The sequence below is a fragment of the Girardinichthys multiradiatus genome, chromosome 9 (genome assembly GCF_021462225.1).
Source record: "Girardinichthys multiradiatus isolate DD_20200921_A chromosome 9, DD_fGirMul_XY1, whole genome shotgun sequence".
Lineage (NCBI taxonomy): Eukaryota > Metazoa > Chordata > Actinopteri > Cyprinodontiformes > Goodeidae > Girardinichthys > Girardinichthys multiradiatus.
In genome coordinates, this window is record NC_061802.1 from 9,355,508 (window position 1) to 9,380,091 (window position 24,584).

Sequence of the window (24,584 nt, forward strand, 5' to 3'; positions counted from 1 at the left end):
GTTTGAGCTGAATTTGAACATCCAATGGGGGAGAAACCCAGGACAGACTGGGACAGTGGTCTCTGCGACAGCTTGGAGGATGCAAGTACATGTAAGACTTAGCTCTGACAAACGTATGTAGTTCAGATTTAATTCTTTGCATTTAAAAAAAAGTTCAGCTCTGTATTCGTCTTTTAGGTTGCTATGGTTGCTGGTGCAGCCCTTGCCTTGCCTGTAGTGTTTCAGACCAGTTTGGAGAGAATTTCTGCCTCCCTTTATGTGACATTTTCAGCCCTGCAGTAGCAGTAATCTGTGATATTCCTCTGTTTGCACCCCCTGTGGCCTTGTCTCTACGGTCTGCTATGAGACACAAATACAGTATCAAGGTATGATAAAATGAGACATTAATCCACTGTACAACAAAGTAAACAAACAGTAAAACATATTTGTTCACAGGGTTCCCTTTGTAAGGACATTGCTGTGTCCTGTTTCTGTGTCTGGTGCTCCTGGTGTCAGATGCATTGAGAGTTAAAACAAACTCCAGTCATCATCAACTTGCAGTCTCAGGCCGTTATCAATGTGCAGCCTCCTCCTGTAGTGATGATACCTGGACACCCTGCTCCAAGTGGTTTTGTGAGCCAACCAGGAATTATCAAGGTTTCAAACTGACGTTGGAGATGACACAGTTGGGTCTGATTTAAGTCATGTTGTGATAGGTTTTTCAGTTATGAAATGGTTCCAGTGAACATAACACGAAAATAAAACAGGAAAGCAATATCTTTTTGAAATAGTCACTCTATGATGTCATTTGAGGTAATAACAAATACTCTGGTTTGAATACATGCTGAGCTTCTTAATGAAATCAGTATCATGTAAAAAAAAAAAAAAAAGTACAGTTCAGGGACTTTGTTATTATGGTTGTTTAAAATGCAGTAGAAATTTGACTTGCATTATAATCAGCTATGACATGACCAAAAAAAAGAAGAAAGAAAGAGTGCAAACACATCACATAAATCAGATAGTGAAACAAAGGCCAGGTGAAAATTAAAAAAGATCACAGAAATTAAAATGACATTCTGTCATAAACCTGCAGTGAAGATGATCATTGTTGTATAGAATAAAAAGTAGGGCAGACCCAACAAACCCCATAGTTAGATAATAGAAGAGTGTGCCATACAGGAGGGTTTGACAAGGAAACAAAAAACAGGTGAGGACTCTGAGTTCATTAGGAGATGAGTGACAAGTTGGAGGGGAGCAAGATGAGATAACTGAGATATGCAGACTGGAGGCAATGGCTGAACAAAACTAATAACACAGTGAAGCAGACAGGTCTACAAAAAACTACACAATACCTAAACATTAAATAAAATAATGTGTTCAAAATCAGGTCAAATATCTTTATTACTTAATAAATATAAACAACTGCTGCCCAATGTTTTTTTCTGACACACAAAATGAAGTTGTACTACCTATTGACCCTGACTATTGCAGATTAAAAAAGAAACACTGCTAATAAAATTAGCGCGTGAGCAAACTTAAGTGACCTAAAACATAAAACATTATGCAATATTTAGGCTGCACGGTGGCACAGTTGGTAGTGGTGTTACCTTTCAGCCAGAAGATCCTGGATTTGACTCCCAGCAAGGGGGCTTTCAACATGAAGTTTGTATGTTCTCCCTGTACATGTGTGGGTTCTCTCCAGGTACTCTAGCTAACTTGACTGTTAGGTGAATTGGTCTCTTTAAATGTTCCCTTAGGTGTGTGTGCATGGTTGTTTGTCCTGTGTGTTGCCCTGCGAAGGACTGGCGACCTATCCAGGGTGTACTCTGCCTCTCGCCTGTGACCTGCTGGAGTTAGGCACCAGCTCTACCGTAACCCTGTATGGAACAAGCAGGTATAGAAAATGGATAGATTATACCAAATTTACCGCTTTATGACTTTTAATCCTTTGCAACAATTACAGTACAGCAGAGATTATTATTAACATTCATGTTCCATTTTGTTCCTAGGGATTAAAAAGTATATTTTATCCTGTTATTTCCAAATTGTATCTTTATATTTTTCATTGAGCAAAGAGCAAATACACGATGCTTTCCTGTGTAAACAGTGAAATGTTTCATTAGGAATGAACTGGTTAATAAGCAGCACATAATTCATAATATACACTTTTGACTCTATCTTTAAGTTGCCACACTTTCAGGTTTTACAGCATTGTTGGTGTTTAACTATGTTTAAACTATTTAACTAGGTGTACTGTATATGGCTAACGTTACATAAAACGGAGGTGCCCTTGGAGCCGTTGCATTTGTTTTAAATCACCGTGCATATGTAAAGACTTTAGTAGACAGGTTTTTTTTAACCATTTATTACTGTCGTTTCTATGTATTGAATTGGACTGCATAGAATTTAAGTTTAACTGGATTGATTTTGACAGCGGTGATTTGCAATTAATTCGAGCCAAATTAAGTAAATGTAATTAGATTTAAACATGGCCTGCTTATTTTTTCCTTTTCAATTCTGTTTGGGCTTGTAACTAATAATAGTTGCATACATTTCCATGTTTGAGGTCAAGAAATGTAATAAAATAAAATAAAATAAAAGTCAGCATATGGCAGCTGAGCATGCAGCTGAAAGTTGCCAAAGAGCACCAGTGCATAACAAAATGGCCTTCAAAGATTAAAAACAACTAAGCCTCCAGCTCAAATGTGAGTTAATAATGTGAAGATTTAGATAGTCATTTGTCCAGTTAGGAGGCTTTAACACGGGTCCTGGACACGAGGCGTGTACAAGACCCAGGGCTGTGTGCTCAGTCCACTACTTTTCACTTTGTTCACTTATGACTGCTCTGCAGTTCGGTTTTCCTTGAAGCAATTCTGGCAAACTGTCCGGCGCCTCAGGAAGAGGAAGCAGTGCTTCGCCAACACCATTTACAGTGGGGGTGGGAGGCTGCTGACCTCGACTGGGGACATTATCAGGCGGTGGAAGGAGTACTTCGAGGATGTCCTCGACCCTGCCATCACGCATTCCCCGGTGGAAGCAGAGGCTGGGGATTCAGGGTTAGACTCTTTCATCACTCAGGCTGAAGTCACCGAGGTTTTTAAAAGTTTCGCAGTGGCAGGGTTTCGGGAGTGGATGAGATCAATTGGTCGACAGTCGAACCTTGGCTTCAGGAGGAGCAGTGTGGAACAATGGACCAGCTCTATATCCTCTACAGGGTACTCGAGGGTTCATGGGAGTTTGCCCAACTGGTCTACATGTGTTTTGTGGACCTGGATTAGAATTTCGACTGTGTCCCTCATAGTGCCCTGTGGGGCGTGCTCCAGGAGTATGGAATCGGGGGCCTTTAATTAGGGGCATCCGGTCTCTGTACAAGCGGAGCAGGAGTTTGGTCCACATTGCCGGCACTAAGTCGGACCTGTTCCCGGTGCAAGTTGGACACTGGCAGGGCTGCCCTTTGTCACAGGTCCTGTTCATAACTTTTATGGACAGGATTTCTAGGTGCAGCCAAGGGCCGGAGGGTGTCTGGTTTGGGGGCCAGTGGATTTTGTCTCTTCTTTTTGTTGATAACGTGGTCCTGCTTGCCCCCTCTGGCCAAGACCATCACCATGCACAGGGGCAGTTTGCAGCTGAGTGGGAAGCGCCTTGGATGAAGATCAGCTCCTCCAAATCCGAGGCCATGGTTCTCGACTGGAAAAAGGTGGCTTGTCCAGGTTGGGGGGGAGTTCCTGCCTCAAGTGGAGGAGTTCAAGTATCTCGGGGTCTGGTTCACGAGTGAGGGAAGAATGGAGCGGCAGATCAACAAACGTATCAGTGCGGCTGCCGCAGTAATGGGGGTGCTGTGCCGGTCCGTTGTTGTGAAGAGAGAGCTGAGCCGCTGCTCCTCCACATCGAGAGGAGCCAGTTGAAGTGGCTCGGGCATCTACACCGGATGCCTCCTGGACGCCTTCCTCGGGAGGTGTTCCAGGCACGTCACACCGGGAGGAGGCACAGGGGACGGCCCAGGACACGCTGGAGGGACTATGTCTCTCGGATGGCCTGGGAATGCCTTGGGCTCCCCCCGGAGGAGCTGGAGGAGGTGTCTGGGGAGAGGGACATCTGGGTGTCTCTGCTGAGTCTGCTGCCCCCGCGACCTGGTCCCGGATAAAGCGGAAGACGACGAATACGATTATAATGTTGTACATATGATCCCAGTGTATAAAACCAAACTCAACAAATGTAAACCAGAAAAGAAAGTAATAAGATCCTCAGAAACATCCCAGGACTCAAGTGGTTTCTGTACCGCTTCCCAGGACTCCAGCGGTTTCTGTACCGTTTCTGTACCGCTTCCATCTGTCTGCATTTCTGCTCCTTTAGTTCTAGTGGTTCGTCCTTCCCTTGTCCTGACTTTCTCTTTTGTTATGGTTTACTTAGTTGTTCTTCCCCAGCCTTGGTTTATAGTATAGTTCCCTCTTGGTTACTTTTTATAGTTTTGTTCTCTTCGTTTATCCCTCATGTTTTAGTTCCTGTCAGTCAGTTATATTCTATAATTCAGTAATTCTGTTCATTTGCGTAGTTCCTTCCACGTCCTTAGATTTAGTTCGTTCTTGAGTTTCATGTTAGCTTATGTTTAGGTTTTCTTATCCCTGCTCCTCCCAGTTAGTTTCCTTTAGAATTGCCTCTAGTAGTTTCTACTCTTGTGCCTGTGTTTCCCAGCTCCATTTCCATGGTAACCTAATTTCCCTCAGTTCCCTCCACCTGGCCATCACACCTGTCTTCACTCACTCTGAATAACCACCTGTCTCCTTCCCATTGTTTCACCATTCACCTTCCCTGTATATAGGCTCACCGGTTTAATTTGTTCTCCGTCGCCTTGTTCTGTCAGATACCTGCTATCACCTGTCATGCTCCTGCATTGTTCCAAGGATGCCCGTTAATCTAGTTCCTGTTCTGCTCCTGTAAGTTCTGTACGTCTTGTTTACTACTTTCTGAACTACTGGCCAAGAATCCTGCCCTGTTCAAGCCTCCTTATAAATATGGATTAAAACCTTACCTTATGGCTCCCGAGTGTCTCCCTGCAACCTGGTCTGACCCAAACCCACTCCACAACAGAAACCAAGGACCAACTTAAAGCCTTGATTTGGAGTAGGTTATATTTCAAAACAGCTCATTGGATGAGGCTACAACTGAACCGGTTTAGGCTAAACCTGACTACCCCTTACTCCATCCAACAGGGAAGGAGGAAGGCAGAGGTAAAAATAATTGGTGAGCTGTTGCATTGTGTGAAAGGTGGGTAACTTTAAAATGGGCTAAGTCAATTCAATCTAATCAGACAGATTTCAAGTCAGGTACATAGATTCCAATTAATCATAACTATCGAACCGTGCAGTCATATTCAGTTATTTATTCAAATTGGTTAAAAAGTTTTTCTATCTAAGGAAACCCAGCAGATTGCATCGAGTCAGTGACTTGTAGCATTCACTCCTCCTGGAGGAGCATGTAGCGACGGCAGATAGTCACCAGCGTTGACTTTGCAGCCACATGCATGCTCATACTAAGCATGCATGTAGCGGCAGTGGAGAGGAAAAACTCCCCTTTAACAGGAAGAAACCTACTTCAGAACCAGGCTCTGTGTGAGCGGCCATCTGCCACGACCAACTGGGGGTTTGAGAGAACAGAGCAGAGAAGGAAAAAGAACACAGAAGCACTGATCCAGGAGTACTTTCTATGGGAAGGAAAAGTAAATGTTAATGGATGTAGCTCATTTAATGGTTTCATCTAGGAAGGAAAAACAGATAAACTCTGAGCCAGTTTTCAAATTTAGAGTATGAGAGAGAGTACATACTGTTAGTCACAGTAAAAACTCAGTCAGTAGCTATGTCTATGAGAAAAATAGGGTTAAACACTGAAAGACAAGGCCAAGTGTATCATCGGTAGAAGCTAAGCATTAAGTTGTTGGCAGCAGAAGCTTGGAAGATGCCCCACCCCAGGAAGGTGTCACAGGTAGATACATAGTCAGGCCAGGTATACAGTAGCTTGTAGGAAGAAAAATGAGAGAGAACATAAAGTTAAAAGCTGAAATAACAGCAAATAATGCAAAATTGGAGAGTAGTATGAGAAAATAACAGAGAGAGTGAAAGTGGTAATTATGTCCTCCAGCAGCCTAAGCCTATATCAGCATAACTACAGAGATAGCTCAGGATAACCTAAGCCACTCTAACTATAAGCTTTATCAAAAAGGAAACTTTTAAGCCTAGCCTTAAAAGTAGACAGGGTGTCTGCCTCACAGACTAAAACTGGGAGCTGGTTCTGCAGGAAAGGAGCTCAATAGCTAAAGGATCTGCCTCCCATTCTACTTCAAGACACTCTAGGAACCACCAGTAAACCTGCAGTCTGAGAACGAAGTGCTCTGTTAGGAAAATATGGAACAATCAAATCTCTGATGTATGATGGAGCTAGATCATTAAAGGCTTTATATGTGAGGAGAAGAATTTTAAATTCTATTCTGGATTTAACAGGGAGCCAATGAAGGGAAGCTAAATTAGGAGAAATATGATCTCTCTCTTTCATTTTCATCAGAACTCTTGCTGCAGCATTTTGAATCAGCTGAAGGCTTTTAACTGCATCCTGATAGTAACGAATTACAATAGTCCAGCCTTGAAGTAAGAAATGCATGGACTAGTTTTAAATTCTATCCCAGTTAAAGCGGAAGACGACGAGACGAGATGAGACGAGACTTTAAGAAGAGCTGTTTCAGTGCTATGATGAGCTTTGAAACCTGAATGAAATTCTCCAAACAGATCATAGCTGTGTAAAGGCTCACACATTTGAGTACCAACTATTTTCTCAAGAATTTTAGATAAGAACGGAAGATTGGATATAGGTCTGTAATTAATTAAATCATCTTGATCAAATGAAAGTTTCTTAAGTAAAGGTTTATTTACAGCTACCTTAAAAGCTTGTGGTACATATCCATTTACTAAGGATAGATGAATCATATCTAAAATGGGGCTGATAATTAGAGGGAACACTTCCTTAAATAATTTGGTTGGGGTATGATCTAACATACTAGACCCAATCCAGGGAGTAATCCAGGAAGAGCTTTGAGAAGCCCATATCGAGGCTTGTTTGGATGACATATGTGGTAACGTTAGAAGCCTTGTGAGCCGTCCGTACCATGTCCCTGATGTCGGAACTGAGTTGCCAGTTTGTGCGTGATTTGAAATATAAGGGGCAGCAAAACGATACTGATCCCCCAATCACACTTTGCTGTATATTTCTTTGCACTTTCCCTTTCGATCTAGCCGTTGTATCATAAAGGCAGATTAAGATCGTATTCAGACTATTATCAGAATTTATGTACTGGCATCTCAAACATTATTTATATATTCATTGTTCACTACGCCTACTCCTTCACTACGCAATTGGATGGAAAACTTCATCTCGCTATCAGTAATGAAACATAAAGAAAAAACATAAAGAAACATAAAGAAAAAAAACTATTGATAAATACAAGGAAAGTCGCTTTAAAAAAAAGAGAAAAAGAAACTGAGACAAGCATAATTAATTTCCAAAAAAAAAAGATTGTATTTAGAACCAGTAACTCAAAACAGGTGTGAGAGTTTTCAACTACAACCTATAATGGTGGAAAATGACTTGATTTTTTTCTTTTCTTCAAACCATCCCCACTGACAGGTTTGCCGAGGCCTACAGGTCCTTCTCAAAATATTAGCATATTGTGATAAAGTTCATTATTTTCCATAATGTCATGATGAAAATTTAACATTCATATATTTTAGATTCATTGCGCACTAACTGAAATATTTCAGGTCTTTTATTGTCTTAATACGGATGATTTTGGCATACAGCTCATGAAAACCCAAAATTCCTATCTCACAAAATTAGCATATCATTAAAAGGGTCTCTAAACGAGCTATGAACCTAATCATCTGAATCAACGAGTTAACTCTAAACACCTGCAAAAGATTCCTGAGGCCTTTAAAACTCCCAGCCTGGTTCATCACTCAAAACCCCAATCATGGGTAAGACTGCCGACCTGACTGTTGTCCAGAAGGCCACTATTGACACCCTCAAGCAAGAGGGTAAGACACAGAAAGAAATTTCTGAACAAATAGGCTGTTCCCAGAGTGCTGTATCAAGGCACCTCAGTGGGAAGTCTGTGGGAAGGAAAAAGTGTGGCAGAAAACGCTGCACAACGAGAAGAGGTGACCGGACCCTGAGGAAGATTGTGGAGAAGGGCCGATTCCAGACCTTGGGGGACCTGCGGAAGCAGTGGACTGAGTCTGGAGTAGAAACATCCAGAGCCACCGTGCACAGGCGTGTGTAGGAAATGGGCTACAGGTGCCGCATTCCCCAGGTCAAGCCACTTTTGAACCAGAAACAGCGGCAGAAGCGCCTGACCTGGGCTACAGAGAAGCAGCACTGGACTGTTGCTGAAGTGGTCCAAAGTATTTTTTTTGGATGAAAGCAAATTCTGCATGTCATTCGGAAATCAAGGTGCCAGAGTCTGGAGGAAGACTGGGGAGAAGGAAATGCCAAAATGCCAGAAGTCCAGTGTCAAGTACCCACAGTCAGTGATGGTCTGGGGTGCCGTGTCAGCTGCTGGTGTTGGTCCACTGTGTTTTATCAAGGGCAGGGTCAATGCAGCTAGCTATCAGGAGATTTTGGAGCACTTCATGCTTCCATCTGCTGAAAAGCTTTATGGAGATGAAGATTTCATTTTTCAGCACAACCTGACACCTGCTCACAGTGCCAAAACCACTGGTAAATGGTTTACTGACCATGGTATCACTGTGCTCAATTGGCCTGCCAACTCTCCTGACCTGAACCCCATAGAGAATCTGTGGGATATTGTGAAGAGAACGTTGAGAGACTCAAGACCCAACACTCTGGATGAGCTAAAGGCCGCTAGCGAAGCATCCTGGGCCTCCATAAGACCTCAGCAGTGCCACAGGCTGATTGCCTCCATGCCACACCGCATTGAAGCAGTCATTTCTGCAAAAAGGATTCCCGACCAAGTATTGAGTGCATAACTGTACATGATTATTTGAAGGTTGACGTTTTTTGTATTAAAAACACTTTTCTTTTATTGGTCGGATGGTCGGACCTATTTATGTCTGTAAACGATGGTGCTGTAATGCAGGACAAATTTCAGACTTTTTCTGACAATAAATGAATACCTCATTGTATTTTATCTAGGACCAAATCAACAAAGACATGATTCACCTGACACAAATGGAGTTTAAACAAAAATTCAACATGGAAGATTCACCACCCCGTCTCGTCCAATCAACGGCAGATCCACACTCCTCCTCGGCCAATCATCTCCCAGGGCATCACTTTTAAAGACCTTCTGCATGGAAGACACCGCCCTTTTGCTGATCTTCGACCCTCTTCTATCCCTTCTCCACCATAGGCTCCCAACTCCTTCCATACCAAGGCCTAAACCACCACCAGGATCGGATCCCGGTGGGGAAGACGTACCTAATCATAATCATAAGATGTTTATTCAAACTCATTTTCATCCTCAGCGTTCACGTCTCCCTCAGGGGTCCGAGCACCAAAGAAATGATCTTTCAATAATAAACTCTTTAACCGTCTTCTTGTTGTTTTTCCATTAGTTGAGTCTTTCCAGGTTGAAAACCAACCTACTTACAGGGGCATTATTACTACAATGTTGTAGTAATAATCAGGTCCATTTTATAATACTTAAATTTAGAAAGTATTTAGCTTTTACAAAATATTACTAAATAACTCCATTCCCTACAAATTATACTACTGACATACATAGAGCTCTTTTATTTATTCTATTATTTGTACCACACAGAAAGAGCAGAATTTAGGACAAAAGAACAGAAAAGTAAAGAAAGACATTTAGTAATAACAATCTTTAAAATGGCACTAGATCAGATATGTAGACATACAGGTTGGACAGTTTTCAGTGCTCTGGTTTATGCAGTCACTTAATGTAAAGATGGTTTAAACCTGCATGAGTTACGACGTTGTGTTGCAGTTCATTGTGTTTTGCTTTCAAGTTCAAACACTAACTATATGTACATTCTTCTTTCTAACTTCACAGCCAAATATTTAGTATATTTACAATTAAAGAACATACTGGTCTTCACTGAAGCTCACCATATGTTCAGACTCTGCCCTGTTAGTAGATAAGGCCTTCATGTTATTGAGTCCCATCACTATTCTATCTCAACTGAAAAACTGGTTTGTTCTTTAGGCAGCACCACGTTTCAGTGAAAATGTTGAAAGGTACAACATGTACAGACACTTTCAATGAACATATTGCTTTACTACCAACAAATAGCTTCTTTTGTATTACTGAATGTTGCTGTGCTGCTTAAATTATTCCTGGTGTGCTTTAATCTTAATTTGAACGGTTTCAATGTGATTGTGTGGAGCATAGAAGAGGTAAAACGGTAAAGAATTTACATCTTGACTTGAGACAGATTATTTTGGTTGTTTTCCTTTTGTTTTCTGACAATAAACAAAGAAGTAAATGAAATAAAGATTTGCTCTGAGTATTTAGTGGAATAAGGGCAACCGCTACAGTCTATATCTTTACTGATACTTACAACAAGGTTTAAAAGCCAGTGTACCTTCCAAGTGATTTCTGAACTGATCCAATTACTTAATAATTGTTCCACCAGAAAAAATAAATGGAAAGATAAAGCAGCTTCTTGGTTTTTGGCTAAGTCTTCTGTTAAAAACCTTGGGACTCAGGCTTTACGATTGAAAGTTAAGTCAAATCTCTGGTTCCATCCTGTTTCTACCAATTGCAAAATATTGCCAAACTTAGCAGTATTGTTTCTCGTACTGAGATGGAAATCTTAATTCATGCTTTCGTTTTGTCTCGTGTGGATTATTGCAATTCGCTCTACACATGTCTTACAAAGACATCCATAGACTGGTTGCAGTCTGTACAGAATGCTGCTGCTAAGCTCCTGATTAGATTCTCTAAATTGTGTCATGAACGAGTGCCCTTCAAGATACTAGTATTGACTTGGAGAGCGCTGCATGGACAAGCACCAGTGTATATGTCTGATCTAATTCATCACTATACCCCTATCAGGGCCTTGAGGTCCTGTGATCTGCTGATTGTCCCCCACACAAAATTGAAATTAAAGGAGACAGAGCATTTTCTTTTGTGGCTACAGAACTTTTGAACTCCTTTTCTCTGACTCTGAGATCAGCAGACTCAGTGGTTTCCTTTAAAGACCAGCTAAAAACTTTTCTTTAATTGTATCTTGTGTATTTCTTCTTTGTTGAAGCACTTTGTGATATTTATCCTGAAAGGTTCTATATAAATAAAGTTACGTTTCGAGAGACACAGACAGCAAAGAGCAACACCAACCACAGATATCAGCAGCATCAAACTGAGCCTGAAAAAAGGGAGGAAACATCTGCTTGGCTTGTATCCAAATGTAGATGCCATGATTGATGAGTTACAGGTTTTGCAGCATTTTATGTGCAACCAGAAAGGAAAGCTTTACTTTAAACCGTTCAATCGCTAACATTTACAGGAAGGTCTCCCGAAAGACGGTAAGAATTTGAAAACAATTTGCATAGTTAGCAAAACTTTCTTGCATATACTTCTAAATGTATACATGCAAAATATTGTTACCTTTACTAGACAATGAAGATAAAGTATGCTGGGTGTTTAATTATTTGTTATAGTTTTTTTGAATGCTATTGTTATAGATTTATATTGCAACTTTGAATCTCAGATTGTTAAAAGATTTAGTTATCTTCCTTAGCTCTATTTCTGTCAGACGGTTTAAGGTCAATAAGACGAGTCAGAAATAGAAAGGATCAGAGATAAGGTGATGTTAACTTTTAATTTTATATTCTATATAAAGATGTCTGTGTAGTTTAAAAAAATTGTCAAAAACATTCTGTCTTTTAATTTTCATCTATTTTTTAATTACTTTAAATCAAAAAGAAGTGAAAGTGATGACATGAAAGGAGAACATACAATAAATTGCCAAAAGTATTTGTCTGTGAGGTCAGGACTCTGTGCAGGCCAGTCAAGTTTCTCCACACCAAACTTCATTCACATGCCACCATGGAAATGATCGTAACACTGGAATTCATCAATTTGTTAATGTGACCAATACAGTAACTTAAAGAGGAAATGTCTTTAGCCTGATTAAACATCTTCTGCTTAGGTTGCGGGAGCCCTTTTAATTTGTAACATCACTTTGACTTCTTCAGGAAAAAGTGAGAGATATTTACGTTTTAAAAGAAAACAACAAAAAACAAGCAAAATTAGACGGACAATGCCCTGCAGCACAGCAGCTCTAAAATCTAATGAGATTGTGGTTGAAATGTTTAAGAGTTTTCATTTTCCTGGTTTCTAGAGTGATATTTTCAATCCATCATGTTGGCCTGCTTTAACTTTCACTTTCTGTAGCTTTGTTTAATTACCTTGCTTTACACACAGATTTTAAATTCATTAGATTTTAGATTTAGATTATTCAACCAAGAGGTTTGTCTCTGATAGGAAATGAGACATTAAAGATTGGATTTTTATAAATTACAAATGACCAAGTTATTTCTTCCCTTCTCAAAAATCAATAGGAAAATATTAATTAGCAGCAATCGGAGGTCTTATAATTGCTGACCAGCTTTTTGCATATTTTTAATGTTGACAAGTTATGCTTGGTGATGAGCTCCACGCTTTTGAGGTTAGAAAGCGTTCTTGCCATCACCCTAATCTTTTGCTCTCCCAACCCAGAAATATAAAAAATTATAATCATTATTACTTAACATTTTTTGCAAGTCAGGAGAAACATGTTGGTAAAATTACCTGCCCATGTGGCCTATAACTCTCACTACTTAATGCATAACATGTCAAAGCTTGAAGCAGATGGGCTACAGCAGATGCCAGGTACCACTCCTGTAAGCTAAGAGCAGGACATAGAGGCTACAACTGCACTGGCTCACCAAATTGGGACAGGAGAACAATGCATGCCGTTTCTAGGTTAACCTCTTCCTCTAAATCAGTCTGTGTGTTTACACATTAGGTGGTAATAAAGAAAACCCAGCTTGGTTGGAGCAAGGAGTCATCAAAGAAAGGGTGGCTAAAGGCCAACAGCCCCCATGATTTACTCCTGGCTGAAGCAGATCAGGAGAAGAAAGAAGGAAGAGTTACAACTGTGGTTTCAAATCTGTGAATAAATATGTATATCTTAATTTGAATGGTTTCAGTATTTATAATTGTGTGGAGTGTAGATCAATAAAAAAAAACTTGAGACTGATCATTTTTGTGGCTTTCCTTTCCCAACAATTAATAAGTTAATAAAAGACAGATGTTGCTCTAAATAAATAAAATAATTAGTGGTATAAGGCCAACCCCTACTCTCTATATCTTCACTGACACAACAAGGTCTAAAAGTGAGTAGAATTTCAGTTTCCCCTTTCCAAGTGGTTTCTGTTACATTGAAATTACAATTTCATTGTCAGATTAATTTCAAAAATGAAAATCCTTCACAGTGTTGATTTTGTAACATTAAATCAGACTGGAAGTGAGGAGATAGCTGCTGCTGGCTTGTATCCAAACATGGATGCCATGATTGATGGGTTACAAGTTTTGCAGCATTTCACGTGGAACAAAAAGCAGCGGCTCTACTCCGAGCCTTTCCCGGATGGCCGAGCTCCTCACCCTATCTCTAAGGGAGTGCCCGGCCACCCTACGGAGGAAGCTCATATCAGCCGCTTGTATCCGGGATCTCGTTCTTTCGGTCATGACCCAAAGTTCAAAGGCCATAGGTGAGGGTAGGAACGTAGACCGACCGGTAAATAGAGAGCTTCGCTTTTCGGCTCAGCTCTCTCTTCACCACAACGGACCGGCACAGTGCCCCCATTACTGCGGCAGCCGCACCGATCCGTCTGTCGATCTCCCCGTCCATTCTTCCCTCACTCGTGAACAAGACCCCGAGATACTTGAGCTCCTCCACTTGAGGCAGGAACTCCCCTCACACTTGAAGAGCCACCCTTTTCTGGTCGAGAACCATGACCTCGGACTTGGAGAAGCTGATCTTCATCCCAGTCTCCCTGGTAAGCCCTATGCCAGGGTATTGGAGAGAAGAGTCCGGCCGATAGTCAAACCTCGGTTTCAGGAGGAGCAGTGTGGTTTTTGTCCCGGCCGTGGAACACTGGACCAGCTCTTTACCCTTTACAGGGTACTCCAGGGTTGATGGGTGTTTGCCAAACCGGTCCGCATGTGTTTTGTGGACCTGGTGAAAGCATTCGACTGTGTCCCTCATGATGCCCTGTGGGCGGTGCTCCAGGAGTATGGAATAGGGGGCCCTTTATTAGGGGCCATCCAGTGTGTGTACAAGTGGCGCAGGAGTTTGGTCCGCATTGCCGGCACTAAGTCGGACCTGTTCCCAGTGCATATTGGACTCCGGCAGGGATGCCCTTTGTCACCTGTCCTGTTCATAACTTTTTTGGACAGGGTTTCTAGGCGGAGCCAAGGGCCGACGGGGGTCTGGTTTGGGGACCAGTGGATTTCGTCTCTTCTTTTCACAGATAACGTGGTCCTGCTTGCCCCCTGTAGCCAAGACCTACAGGATGCGCTGGGGCGGTTCGCAGCCGAGTGTGAAGTGGTTGTAAATAAATATTTAATCTTAATTTGAATGATTTCAGTATTCATAATTGTGTGGAACATAGATCAATTAAAAGGTAAAGAACTCACAACCTAATTTGAGACAGATAATTTTTTTGGTTTTCCTTTTCTTTTCCAACAATACACAAATAAGTAAATAAAAGACAGATGTTGCTCTAAATAAATAGAATAATTAGTGGTATAAGGCCAACCCCTACACTCTATATCTTCACTGATACAATAAGGTCTAAAAGTGAGCCGAATTTCAGTTTCCCTTTCCAAGTGGTTTCTGAACTAATACAATTATATTGAAACTATTTTCCTAGTCAGATTCATCTAAAAATCTGATTAGTTACATGAAAATATGATTAAAATGTTTTGCTATGCCGTTTCAAATAGTAGCATGATATCCTGTAATTTTGTGAAACCACTCAAAAGTCGATAATTTATTGTGTTCTCATTTTAAGAGTTTTGGGACAGATTGGCTTGGACCATGAAGGCTGTAAAAAAATTGTTTGTTTTAAACTGCTAATTACCACCTACTTTATCTAACAAAAAGGCAGGTGTCCACTGGCAGTGTGTCCAAGGTCTCGTAACACAGTCATAAAGGTAGGATGGTTGTTTAAAGATCAAATTACAAAAAGGATATTTGTGCATCTAACGAACTCCATCTTTTTTAAGAAACGCATCAACAGCAAAGAAGAACACCAACCACAAACATCAGCAGGATCTAAATGAATCCTTCACCGTGTGGATTTTGTAACATTAAATAAGGCTGAAAGTGAAGAAACAGCTGCTGTTGGCTTGTATCCAAATATGGAGGCCATGATTGATGAGTTACAAGTTTTGCTAAATTTTATGTGAAACAAAACAAAGCTTTACTTAAATTGCTCAATCGCTGAGGTCTATAGGTGTCAGGAAGATCTCCCGCAAAACAGTAAAATTTAATAACAATAGGCATAGTTAGCAAAACGTTTGTGCACATACTTCTAAATGTATACATGCAAAAGATTACTACCTTTACTAGACATTCATTCATCTTCTATACTGCTTATTCCCTGCTGGAGCTCTGGGTAACGTCACTTCCTGTTTCTCGCTGTTGCACTTGGTGAATTGAGATTCATCTAAAAATCTGATTAGAGATAGGGTGAGGAGCTCAGCCATCCGGGAGGGGCTCGGAGTAGAGCCGCTGCTCCTCCACATCAAGAGGAGCCAGTTGAGGTGGGTCGGGCATCTATACCGGATGCCTCCTGGACGCCTTCCTCGGGAGGTGTTCCAGGCACGTCCCACTGGGAGGAGGCCCAGGGGACGGCCCAGGACACGCTGGAGGGACTATGTCTCTCGGCTGGCCTGGGAACGCCTTGGGCTCCCCCCGGAGGAGCTGGAAGAGGTGTCTGGGGAGAGGGACGTATGGGAGTCTGCTGCTCCCGCGACCCGGTCCCGGATAAGCGGAAGACGACGAGTACGAGCACTTGGTGAATTGTTTGGTGTGTGAAGGCTCTCTCGTTTGACCTGATTTCTCTCTACTGTGATATCTCTTACTTGTTATAATACATAAGCACGTTAAAACACTTACTTTCTGTTGCTGCTTTTAATGTTTGGGGACTCTCTGTGTCTTACACGGTTTTTCTAGTAGTGGTAAGGGGTCGCTAGCTTAGCGTTAGCTTTAGCTCCACCATGGCTACCCGTTCTGCAGTTTCTCTCTCTGAGTCTCCTCCTGTCTCCTGCTCTCTGTGTCAGATGTTCATTTACTCCTCTACCTCCTTTAGTGATAATGGTACGTGTAATAAATGTAGCATTTTTGTAGCTTTGGAGGCCCGGCTCCGCGCTGTTGAAAAACCAGCAGATAACCGAGGCCCCGTAGCCAGCAGCCGGAACCTCAGGCCGGCTGGGTGACGGTACATAGAAAGCATAGTCCTAGATCCCAGCCCACAGGTCACCACCAACCCGTCTGCGTTTCTAACAGATCTTGCCTGCTCAGCGACACACCCACTGAGAAGCCAACTCTGGTAATTGGCAACTCCATAGTCAGAAACGTGGCATTAGAGACACTAGCGACCATAGTCAAATGTCTGCCAGTGGCCAGAACGGGCGACATCAAATCATACCTGAAACTGCTGGCCAAGGATAAGCGTAAATTCACTAAGATTGTTATTCACGCTGGCGGTAATGACACCCGGTTACGTCAATTGGAGGTCACCAAAGTTATTGTTGCTTCGGTTTGTAAGTTTGCCAAAACAATGTCGGACTCTGTAATTTTCTCTGGTCCCCTCCCCGATCTGACGACATGTTTAGCCGCATGCTGTCATTCAACCACTGGCTGTCTAGGTGGTGTCCAGAAAACGATGTGGGCTACATTGACATTTGGCGAACATTTTGGGGAAAACCTGGTCTGATCCGGAGAGACGGCATCCATCCCACTTTGGATGGAGCAGCTCTTCTTTCTAGGAATCTGGCCGAATTTATTAGTTCTCCAAAACTCTGACAACCCAGGGTTCAGACCAGGAAGCAGGGTCATAGTTTAATACTCCTCTCTGCAGCTTCTGTACTGCTACCCACCCATTACCCTATTAAGACAGTGTCTGGCCCACGGCCAAAATTGAATAGGTTAAAAAATAATCTAAAAGGAGGAAATCAGGAAAATCTCATAAAAATAAACACAACTCAGACCGAAAAGAAAAATAAAACAATTAAATGTGGCCTACTGAACATAAGATCTCTCTCTTCAAAGACATTGCTAGTTAGTGACCTGATTTGTGACAATCAGATTGATTTATTTTGCCTCACAAAAACCTGGCTGCAGCAAGAGGATTATGTTACTATAAACGAGTCAACTCCTACTAATTATTTAAATTTTCACATTCCTCGAAATACTGGGCGAGGAGGAGGAGCAACCATCTTTCAGTCTGATTTATTTATTAGTCCCAGACCAATCAATAGCTACAACTCTTTTGAATATTTAATCCTTAGTTTTCCTCCTCCAAATTGCAAAGCACTAAAACCTCTTCTGTTTGTTGTTTTGTACTGTCCACCAGGCCCTTACTCTCAATTTTTAGATCAGTTTTCACACCTTTTATCTGATTTAGTGTTGAATACAGATAAGGTTATTATAGTGGGGGATTTTAACATTCATGTTGACACTGAAAGTGATAGCTTAAATATAGCCTTTAATGCTATCTTAGACTCAATTGGCTTTGCACAAAACATTAACAAACCTACCCGCCTTTGTCTTCATTCTCTGAACCTTGTGCTGACATATGGCATTGAGTGTAAAGACATAACAATATTTTCTCATAACCCTGTCCTGTCTGACCATTTCTTAATAACCTTTGAGTTATTTTAACTGAGTACTCCACACCTGAAAGAAAATTTCATTAGAGTAGATCATTATCAGGCGATCCTGTAACAACCTTTAAAGAATCTGTACCACTTTTAATTTCCTCATTATCACTGAAAAACACAGAGGTGGGCAATAATTCTGTTTCTGCCCCTTCATAAATTGATTCTTTTGTTCATAGTGTTTCTTCATCATTGCGTGATGCATTAGATAATGCAGCCCTCTTGAAAAAGAAGGTAATCATTCATAGGAGGCTAGCTCCTTGGTTTAATTCAGAGCTGCATACTTGAAAGTACAATGTTAGAAAATTGGAGAGAAAATGGCGCTCTACACACCTAGAGGATTCCTACTTAATCTGGAAAAATAGCCTACTGTTGTATAAAAAGACACTTCGCCAAGTTAGAACAGCTTATTTCTCATCATTAATAGAAGAGAACAAGAATAATCCTAGGTTTCTGTTTAGTACAGTTGCTAAACTTACACAGTCATAGCTCTGTTGAGCCATCCATTCCCTTAGCTCTTAGCAGCCATGACTTTATGGGATTCTTCTTAAATAAAATTGATTCTATTAAAAAGAAAATCTTTGACATAATCCCGAAGATGATTACTTCATCCTCAGCAAGTGAGACAACATTGGAAATAACTGCAGAACCTGATTTGTGTTTGGACTGTTTTGATCCTGTGAAGCGTCCTGAGTTATCAGAAATATTAGCTTCATCTAAACCTTCAACTTGTATGTTAGACCCAGTCCCAACCAAATTATTTAAGGAAATGTTCCCTCTGATTACCAGCCCCATTTTAGATATGATTAATCTATCTTTAGTAAATAGATATGTACCACAGGCTTTTAAGTTAGCTGTAATTAAACCTTTACTTAAGAAACCTTCGCTTGATTGAGATGACTAGAAAAATTACAGACCTATATCCAATCTTCCATTCTTATCTAAAATTCTTGAGAAAATAGTTGCTAATCAAATGTGTGAGCATTTACACAGCAATGACCTGTTTGAAGAGTTTCAGTCAGGCTTCAGAGCTCATCATGGCACTGAAAAAGCTCTGCTGAAAGTCACTAATGATATTCTTATGGCCTCAGATAATGGACTTGTGTCTGTACCGGTTCTGTTAGATCTGAGTGCTGCATTTGATAGAGTCGACCATAATATTCTCTTGAAAAGGCTGGAATATGCTGTAGGGATCAGGGGAACAGCGCTAGGCTGGTTTAAATCTTATCTGTCTGACAGATTCCTGTTTGTTCATGTAAATGGTAAATCATCTTCAAACGCCAGGGTTAATTGTGGAGTACCACAGGGTTCAGTACTTGGGCCAATTCTCTTTACTATATATATGCTTCCAATAGGTCAAATTATTAGGCAGCATAGGATACATTTTCACTGTTACGCTGATGATACTCAGCTTTACTTATCCATAAATCCTGATGAGTCCAACCAGTTAGATAGACTACAAGCATGTCTTGAAGATATAAAAAGTTGGATGACTGAAAATGTTTTGCTTCTAAATTCAGACAAGACAGAAGTTGTCGTCTTTGGCCCGGAGTCTTTAAAAAAGAAACTGCTTAGTCAATCACTTAACCTAGATGGCATTAAATTGACCTCCGGTAATAAAGTAAAAAATCTTGGTGTTACTTTTGACCAGGACATGTCATTTAAATCCCATATTAAACAGGTTTCTAGGATTTCAATCTTTCACCTCCGGAACATTGCCAAAATTAGAAATATCCTATCCAGGAGTGATGCTGAAAAACTAGTCCATGCATTTGTTACTTCAAGGCTGGACTATTGTAATTCTTTACTATCAGGATGTCCACAAAATGCAGTTAAAAGCCTTCAGCTGATTCAAAATGCTGCAGCAAGAGTTCTGATGAAAATTAAAAAGAGAGATCATATTTCTCCTATTTTAACTTCCCTTCATTGGCTCCCTGTTAAATCCAGAATAGAATTTAAAATTCTCCTCCTCACATATAAAGCCCTTAATGATCTAGCTCCATCATACATCAGAGATCTGATTGTTCCATATGTTCCTAACAGGGCACTTCGTTCTCAGACTGCAGGTTTACTGGTGGTTCCTAGAGTCTCTAGAAGTAGAATGGGAGGCAGATCCTTTAGTTATCAGGCTCCTCTCCTGTGGAACCAGCTCCCTGTTTTGGTCCGTGAGGCAGACACCCTGTCTACTTTTAAGGCTAGGCTTAAACTTTCCTTTTTGATAAAGCTTATAGTTAGAGTGGCTTAGTTTATCAGGGAGGGAGCCTTCCTCCCTCCCTGTTGGTTGGAGTAAGGGGGAGTCAGGTTTAGCCTTAACCGGCTCAGTTATGTTTGAGGTGCAAACACATCCTCCATTTCTGCTACCTGTATGACCCCTTCTCTTTTCCAATGGTTATAATCAGTCTGACAGAGGGAGGTATCCCAATCCTTGTGGTTTTTAGTATAACAATGACCATCAGTGGGACCCTTTGTGGGGTGCCTTAAGACGACATTGTTGTAAATAAGCGCCGTTTAACTAAATAATCTGAACTGAAACTATCTGTGTAGTTATGCTGCTATAGGCTTAGGCTGCTGGCGGACATAATGACCACTTTCACCCTCTACGGTACATTCTCACACTACTCTCCAATTTTGCATTATTTGCTGTTATTTCAACTTTTAACCTTGTTCTCTCTTTTCTCTTCCTAGAAGCTACACCTGGCCTGGCTCTGTGTCTACCTGTGACACCTTTCTGGAGAGGGGCATCGTCCAAGCTTCAGCTGGCAACAACTTAATACTCACCCTCTACCGATGATCCACATAGCCCTGTCTTTTAGTGTTTAACCCTTTCTCTCTCCTAGACATAGCTACTGAATGAGCTTAACTGTAACTAACTATGTGCTCTCTTTTCAAACTCTTACCTTGAAAACTGGCTCAGAGTTCATCTGTTCTTTCTTTCTAGGTGAAACGACTAAAGGAGCTACATCCATTAACATTTACTTTTCCTTCCCATAGAAAGTACTCCTGGATCAGTGCTTTTTTGTTCTCTTTGTGTCTCTGCTCTGTTCTCTCAAACCCCGAGTCGGTTGTGGCAGATGGCCGCTCACACTGAGCCTGGTTCTGCTGGAAGTTTCTTCCTGTTAAAAGGGAGTTTTTCCTCTCCGCTGTCGCTACATGCATGCTCAGTATGAGGGATTGCTGCAAAGTCAACGCCAGTGACTGTCCACTGTCTCTACATGCTCATCCGGGAGAAGTGAATGCTGCAAGTCACTGACTGGATGCAATCTGCTGGGTTTCCTTAGACAGAAAAACTTTTTATCCAATTTGAATAAATAACTGAACCTGACTGCACTGTTCAATGGTTAGGATTAATTGGAATGTATGTACCTGACTGTTGTGAAGTGCCTTGAGACAACATGTGTTGTGAATTGGCGCTATATAAATGAAACTGAATTGAATTGAATTATTCCATAGTGGGTCACGGGGGAGCTGGTGCCTATCTCCAGCAGTCTATGGGCGAGAGGCAGGGTACACCCTGGACAGGTCGCTAATCTATCGCAGGGCAACACAGAGACAAACAACCATGCACACACTCATTCACACCTAAGGGCAATTTAGAGAGGCTAATTAACCTAACAGTCATGTTTTTGGACTGTGGGAGGAAGCTGGAGAACCCATGCATGCACGGTGAACAATTGCTCAGTAGAATTCTGTCAAGAAATCCTGGCAGCAATGCCAAATTGTTGTAATAAAAAACTGTATTTAACAAAGAAAGAGATCAATAATCATCACTCAATCAGCTTTATTCTGTTGTTATCTGACCAGCCAATTGGAAAAGCCTCCCTTATCGTGGTAAATCCCCCATTTAGCCTGGACTCCTCGGGAGAGGCAGAGGTGAGATCTGTTGTAATTCTTACCGAGTTGTTCCCTTTTATCTTGTATTTGACAGGATGGGGGAGAAGTGGGTGTGGCAATGAAATAACACCAATGCCCCATTATTAGAGGATCTTAGAGCTGACGATAGATCTCTCTGAGAAAAACAACTGGACAATTTCCAGTGGCACATATCCAAAACAGCATCTCAACCTTATTGTGTTAGCTTTCTGTAAATATCTCTTATGTTAATGTATCGATTTTGTCTTAAATCAGCCATAAAATACCCTAAAAACAATTATTTACTATCCAATTTTTTTTTTACACTTGGTTACACTGTTCACCGTGAACATGAAAATTTGTGTCTAAGAACATACAGGTGTATTTGTGTTTTCAGATGCAAAAAGTGACAGTGTGTTCTTTGCAGAGCTATGTTTTGCAGTAGAAACACAACATGTTTGTACTAGGTCCATAAAAAGTCTCGCTTGTGGCAAAAAGTGACGTTTTTAGTATTCTTTGCAGAGCTTTTTTTGCAAGTGAGGCACATTTTGTTTCTTTCTGTCCCTATTGCAAGGGCAGACATGACATCTCTTACTTTCAGAATGATGTGGTCTTACTGGGGTTGTGGGTCTTCTGGTTGATGTTGAGGCAGGGCTGTGGGCATGAACTGATGCCTGGTAAGCTCTGTAGATGCAGCGGCTGGGTCTAGGGGCACCTATTCCTACTGCTCAATGTGCACCTTGACAAGGGAACCTTCTAGCTCCTAGCTGGAGAAACATTCTACACTTATTTTTTTGGTGGAGTTCCACCCTTGGTGAATGTGGGTCCACAACACAAATGCATTTTATGCAGCCACATCGAGGATGTTGTAAAAGACAACCAGTGGCAATCTCTTGGTCATTTGCTGGCAAGCAGAGGAGGCAGTCAGCTTGTCTAGTTTGTTCACTTTGTTATATTCCAGGATGACACAGCTGCATCTTTGTGAAGAGTGGACATTGGTGTGAAGTTGCATAATTTTTTTTTTTTTCATTGAGGCCCTGGCATTTGATACCAGGGGTCATTTTGATGCTATTGCAGCAGCTGCCCTGCCATGTACGTCAGGAGATACTTAGCTCCAATAGATGTTGCCACTTATGGATATTAATGTCTCAGCAGGAGAGGGAGTAGCTTCAGCACCGATGACCTCCTCATCAGAATGTTCAGATGTGTTTGTGATGTGTCAGAGTTAGTAATGAATCTCAGAGATCCATGGTAATTACTATCGAACATCTGGAGACAGCGAACAGAAGCGTTCAAATAGAGCACATCACCATAGTCATTTTCAGGTTAAAAAGTTGTTTCCTGCATATTCTGTTTTAGAGAAATTAAAAAGCAAGACTTGTTTCTGTAGTAATATCCCAACTAAATGTTCAGGTTTGTTAAAATATACTGAATATATTCTTTAAAGGTCAACTGACCATCAAATAGTACATACAAAATCAATTTGTTGACCATTTTTTGTTAAACGTTGTGGTGATCCTGCAGATCTTGAAGAGGTGAAAACATACAAGTAGTAGACGAGATTACTAACTACAAAATAAAGGATATAGGGTAGGATTTTCAACACTGAGTATTGATTCCTTACTCTGAATCTTGGAATACACAGATTTTACTGGGTGAGTTCAGAGTTTGTGTCTGAATTCTAACATCAGATGGAAGAGAAACCCCTGACAGACTGGAACAGTGGTCTCCTCGACTGCTTTGATGATGCCAGTACACGTAAGAGTCAAACTTTGTAAATCTGCTATAAATAAAAAGGTGGGCATCCATTGATCACTCAGTTTTAGTGTATTTATGTTTTTTAGTCTGCTGTGGTTACTGGTGCAGCTCTTGCCTCGCCAAGAAGATTTCCACAAACTTTGGAGAGCACCGCTGTCTCCACTGTTTGGATAAATGTGGTTATTTTGGGTGTGTACCTCCTGCTGCCTTGTCCTTGAGGGTTGCCATGCGATACAAATATGGAATCCAGGTAAGGCAAGATTAGATGTTTATACAATGTAAAATCATACTAACAGTAAGACCATTTTAACTTGTGCATTCCTAGGGCTCCCTCTGTAAAGACATTTTTATTTCCTGGTGCTGTACGAGCTTGTCCTGGTGTCAGATGTATCGTGAGTTAAAACATCGCAAGAAGAACCCCGTGGTCATCAGTGCACAGTCTCCAACTGCCGTCAACATGCAGCCTGCTCCAGTGATGATGATGATGCCTCCTCCTGTCAATAATATCTGCCAGCCAGTAGTCATCCAGGATTCAGGCTAATATAAGGGCTTGCTCTTTAATCTAATCCAACCTATGAAACACAAGGCCTTGATCTTTTTGAATCATGATTCCAAAATGTCAATGTGTTTTAAACAATTTACAGTTGTGTAGGAAAAGAAACAGATAAAAACATTTAAATAAGTGTCAATTAATAACTCTTTGAAATACCCTTAAACTTCTGGTTTATTGTATTATTTAGGTTATGGTAATAATTACAATATGATGATTTGTTATAGAAAGTTTTCTTAATAAGTAAATGTAAATTTAAGATGATGTAATTTAAAATAACATTTGGCTATACTTTTGGATAACCTGCTCACTGAAACAGAAGTGAAGATTTCTTTACGGTCCCTTAACCATGAAAACGTTCTGTGGTAAGAGATTGATTGTTGATAAATTTGTTCAGAAAATTAAACAAATATTTAAGTCAATAAACAACAATACATATATTACTGTGGGACTCATTTTTGAATCCATCTTTTTCAGTGTTTTCTTTTCCAA

At 41.0% G+C, this 24,584-nt stretch overlaps 1 protein-coding gene across 2 annotated transcripts; it reads left to right on the forward strand.

Moving 5' to 3' along the window:
- The first annotated feature begins 11,478 nt into the window (after positions 1-11,478).
- On the forward strand, positions 11,479-24,535 carry LOC124874315 (placenta-specific gene 8 protein-like). Of its 2 annotated transcripts, XM_047375638.1 has the most exons (4): positions 11,479-11,529; positions 23,430-23,542; positions 23,629-23,792; positions 23,868-24,535. In XM_047375638.1, exons 2-4 carry the CDS (start codon positions 23,476-23,478, stop codon positions 24,081-24,083), a joined length of 447 nt encoding a protein of 148 aa, XP_047231594.1. In that variant the 5' UTR covers positions 11,479-11,529; positions 23,430-23,475; the 3' UTR covers positions 24,084-24,535. The 2 variants fall into 2 exon arrangements, with proteins under 2 accessions (XP_047231594.1, XP_047231595.1); XM_047375639.1 differs by lacking the exon at positions 11,479-11,529 and having other exon boundaries at positions 21,824-23,542.
- Positions 24,536-24,584: the final 49 nt, after the last annotated feature.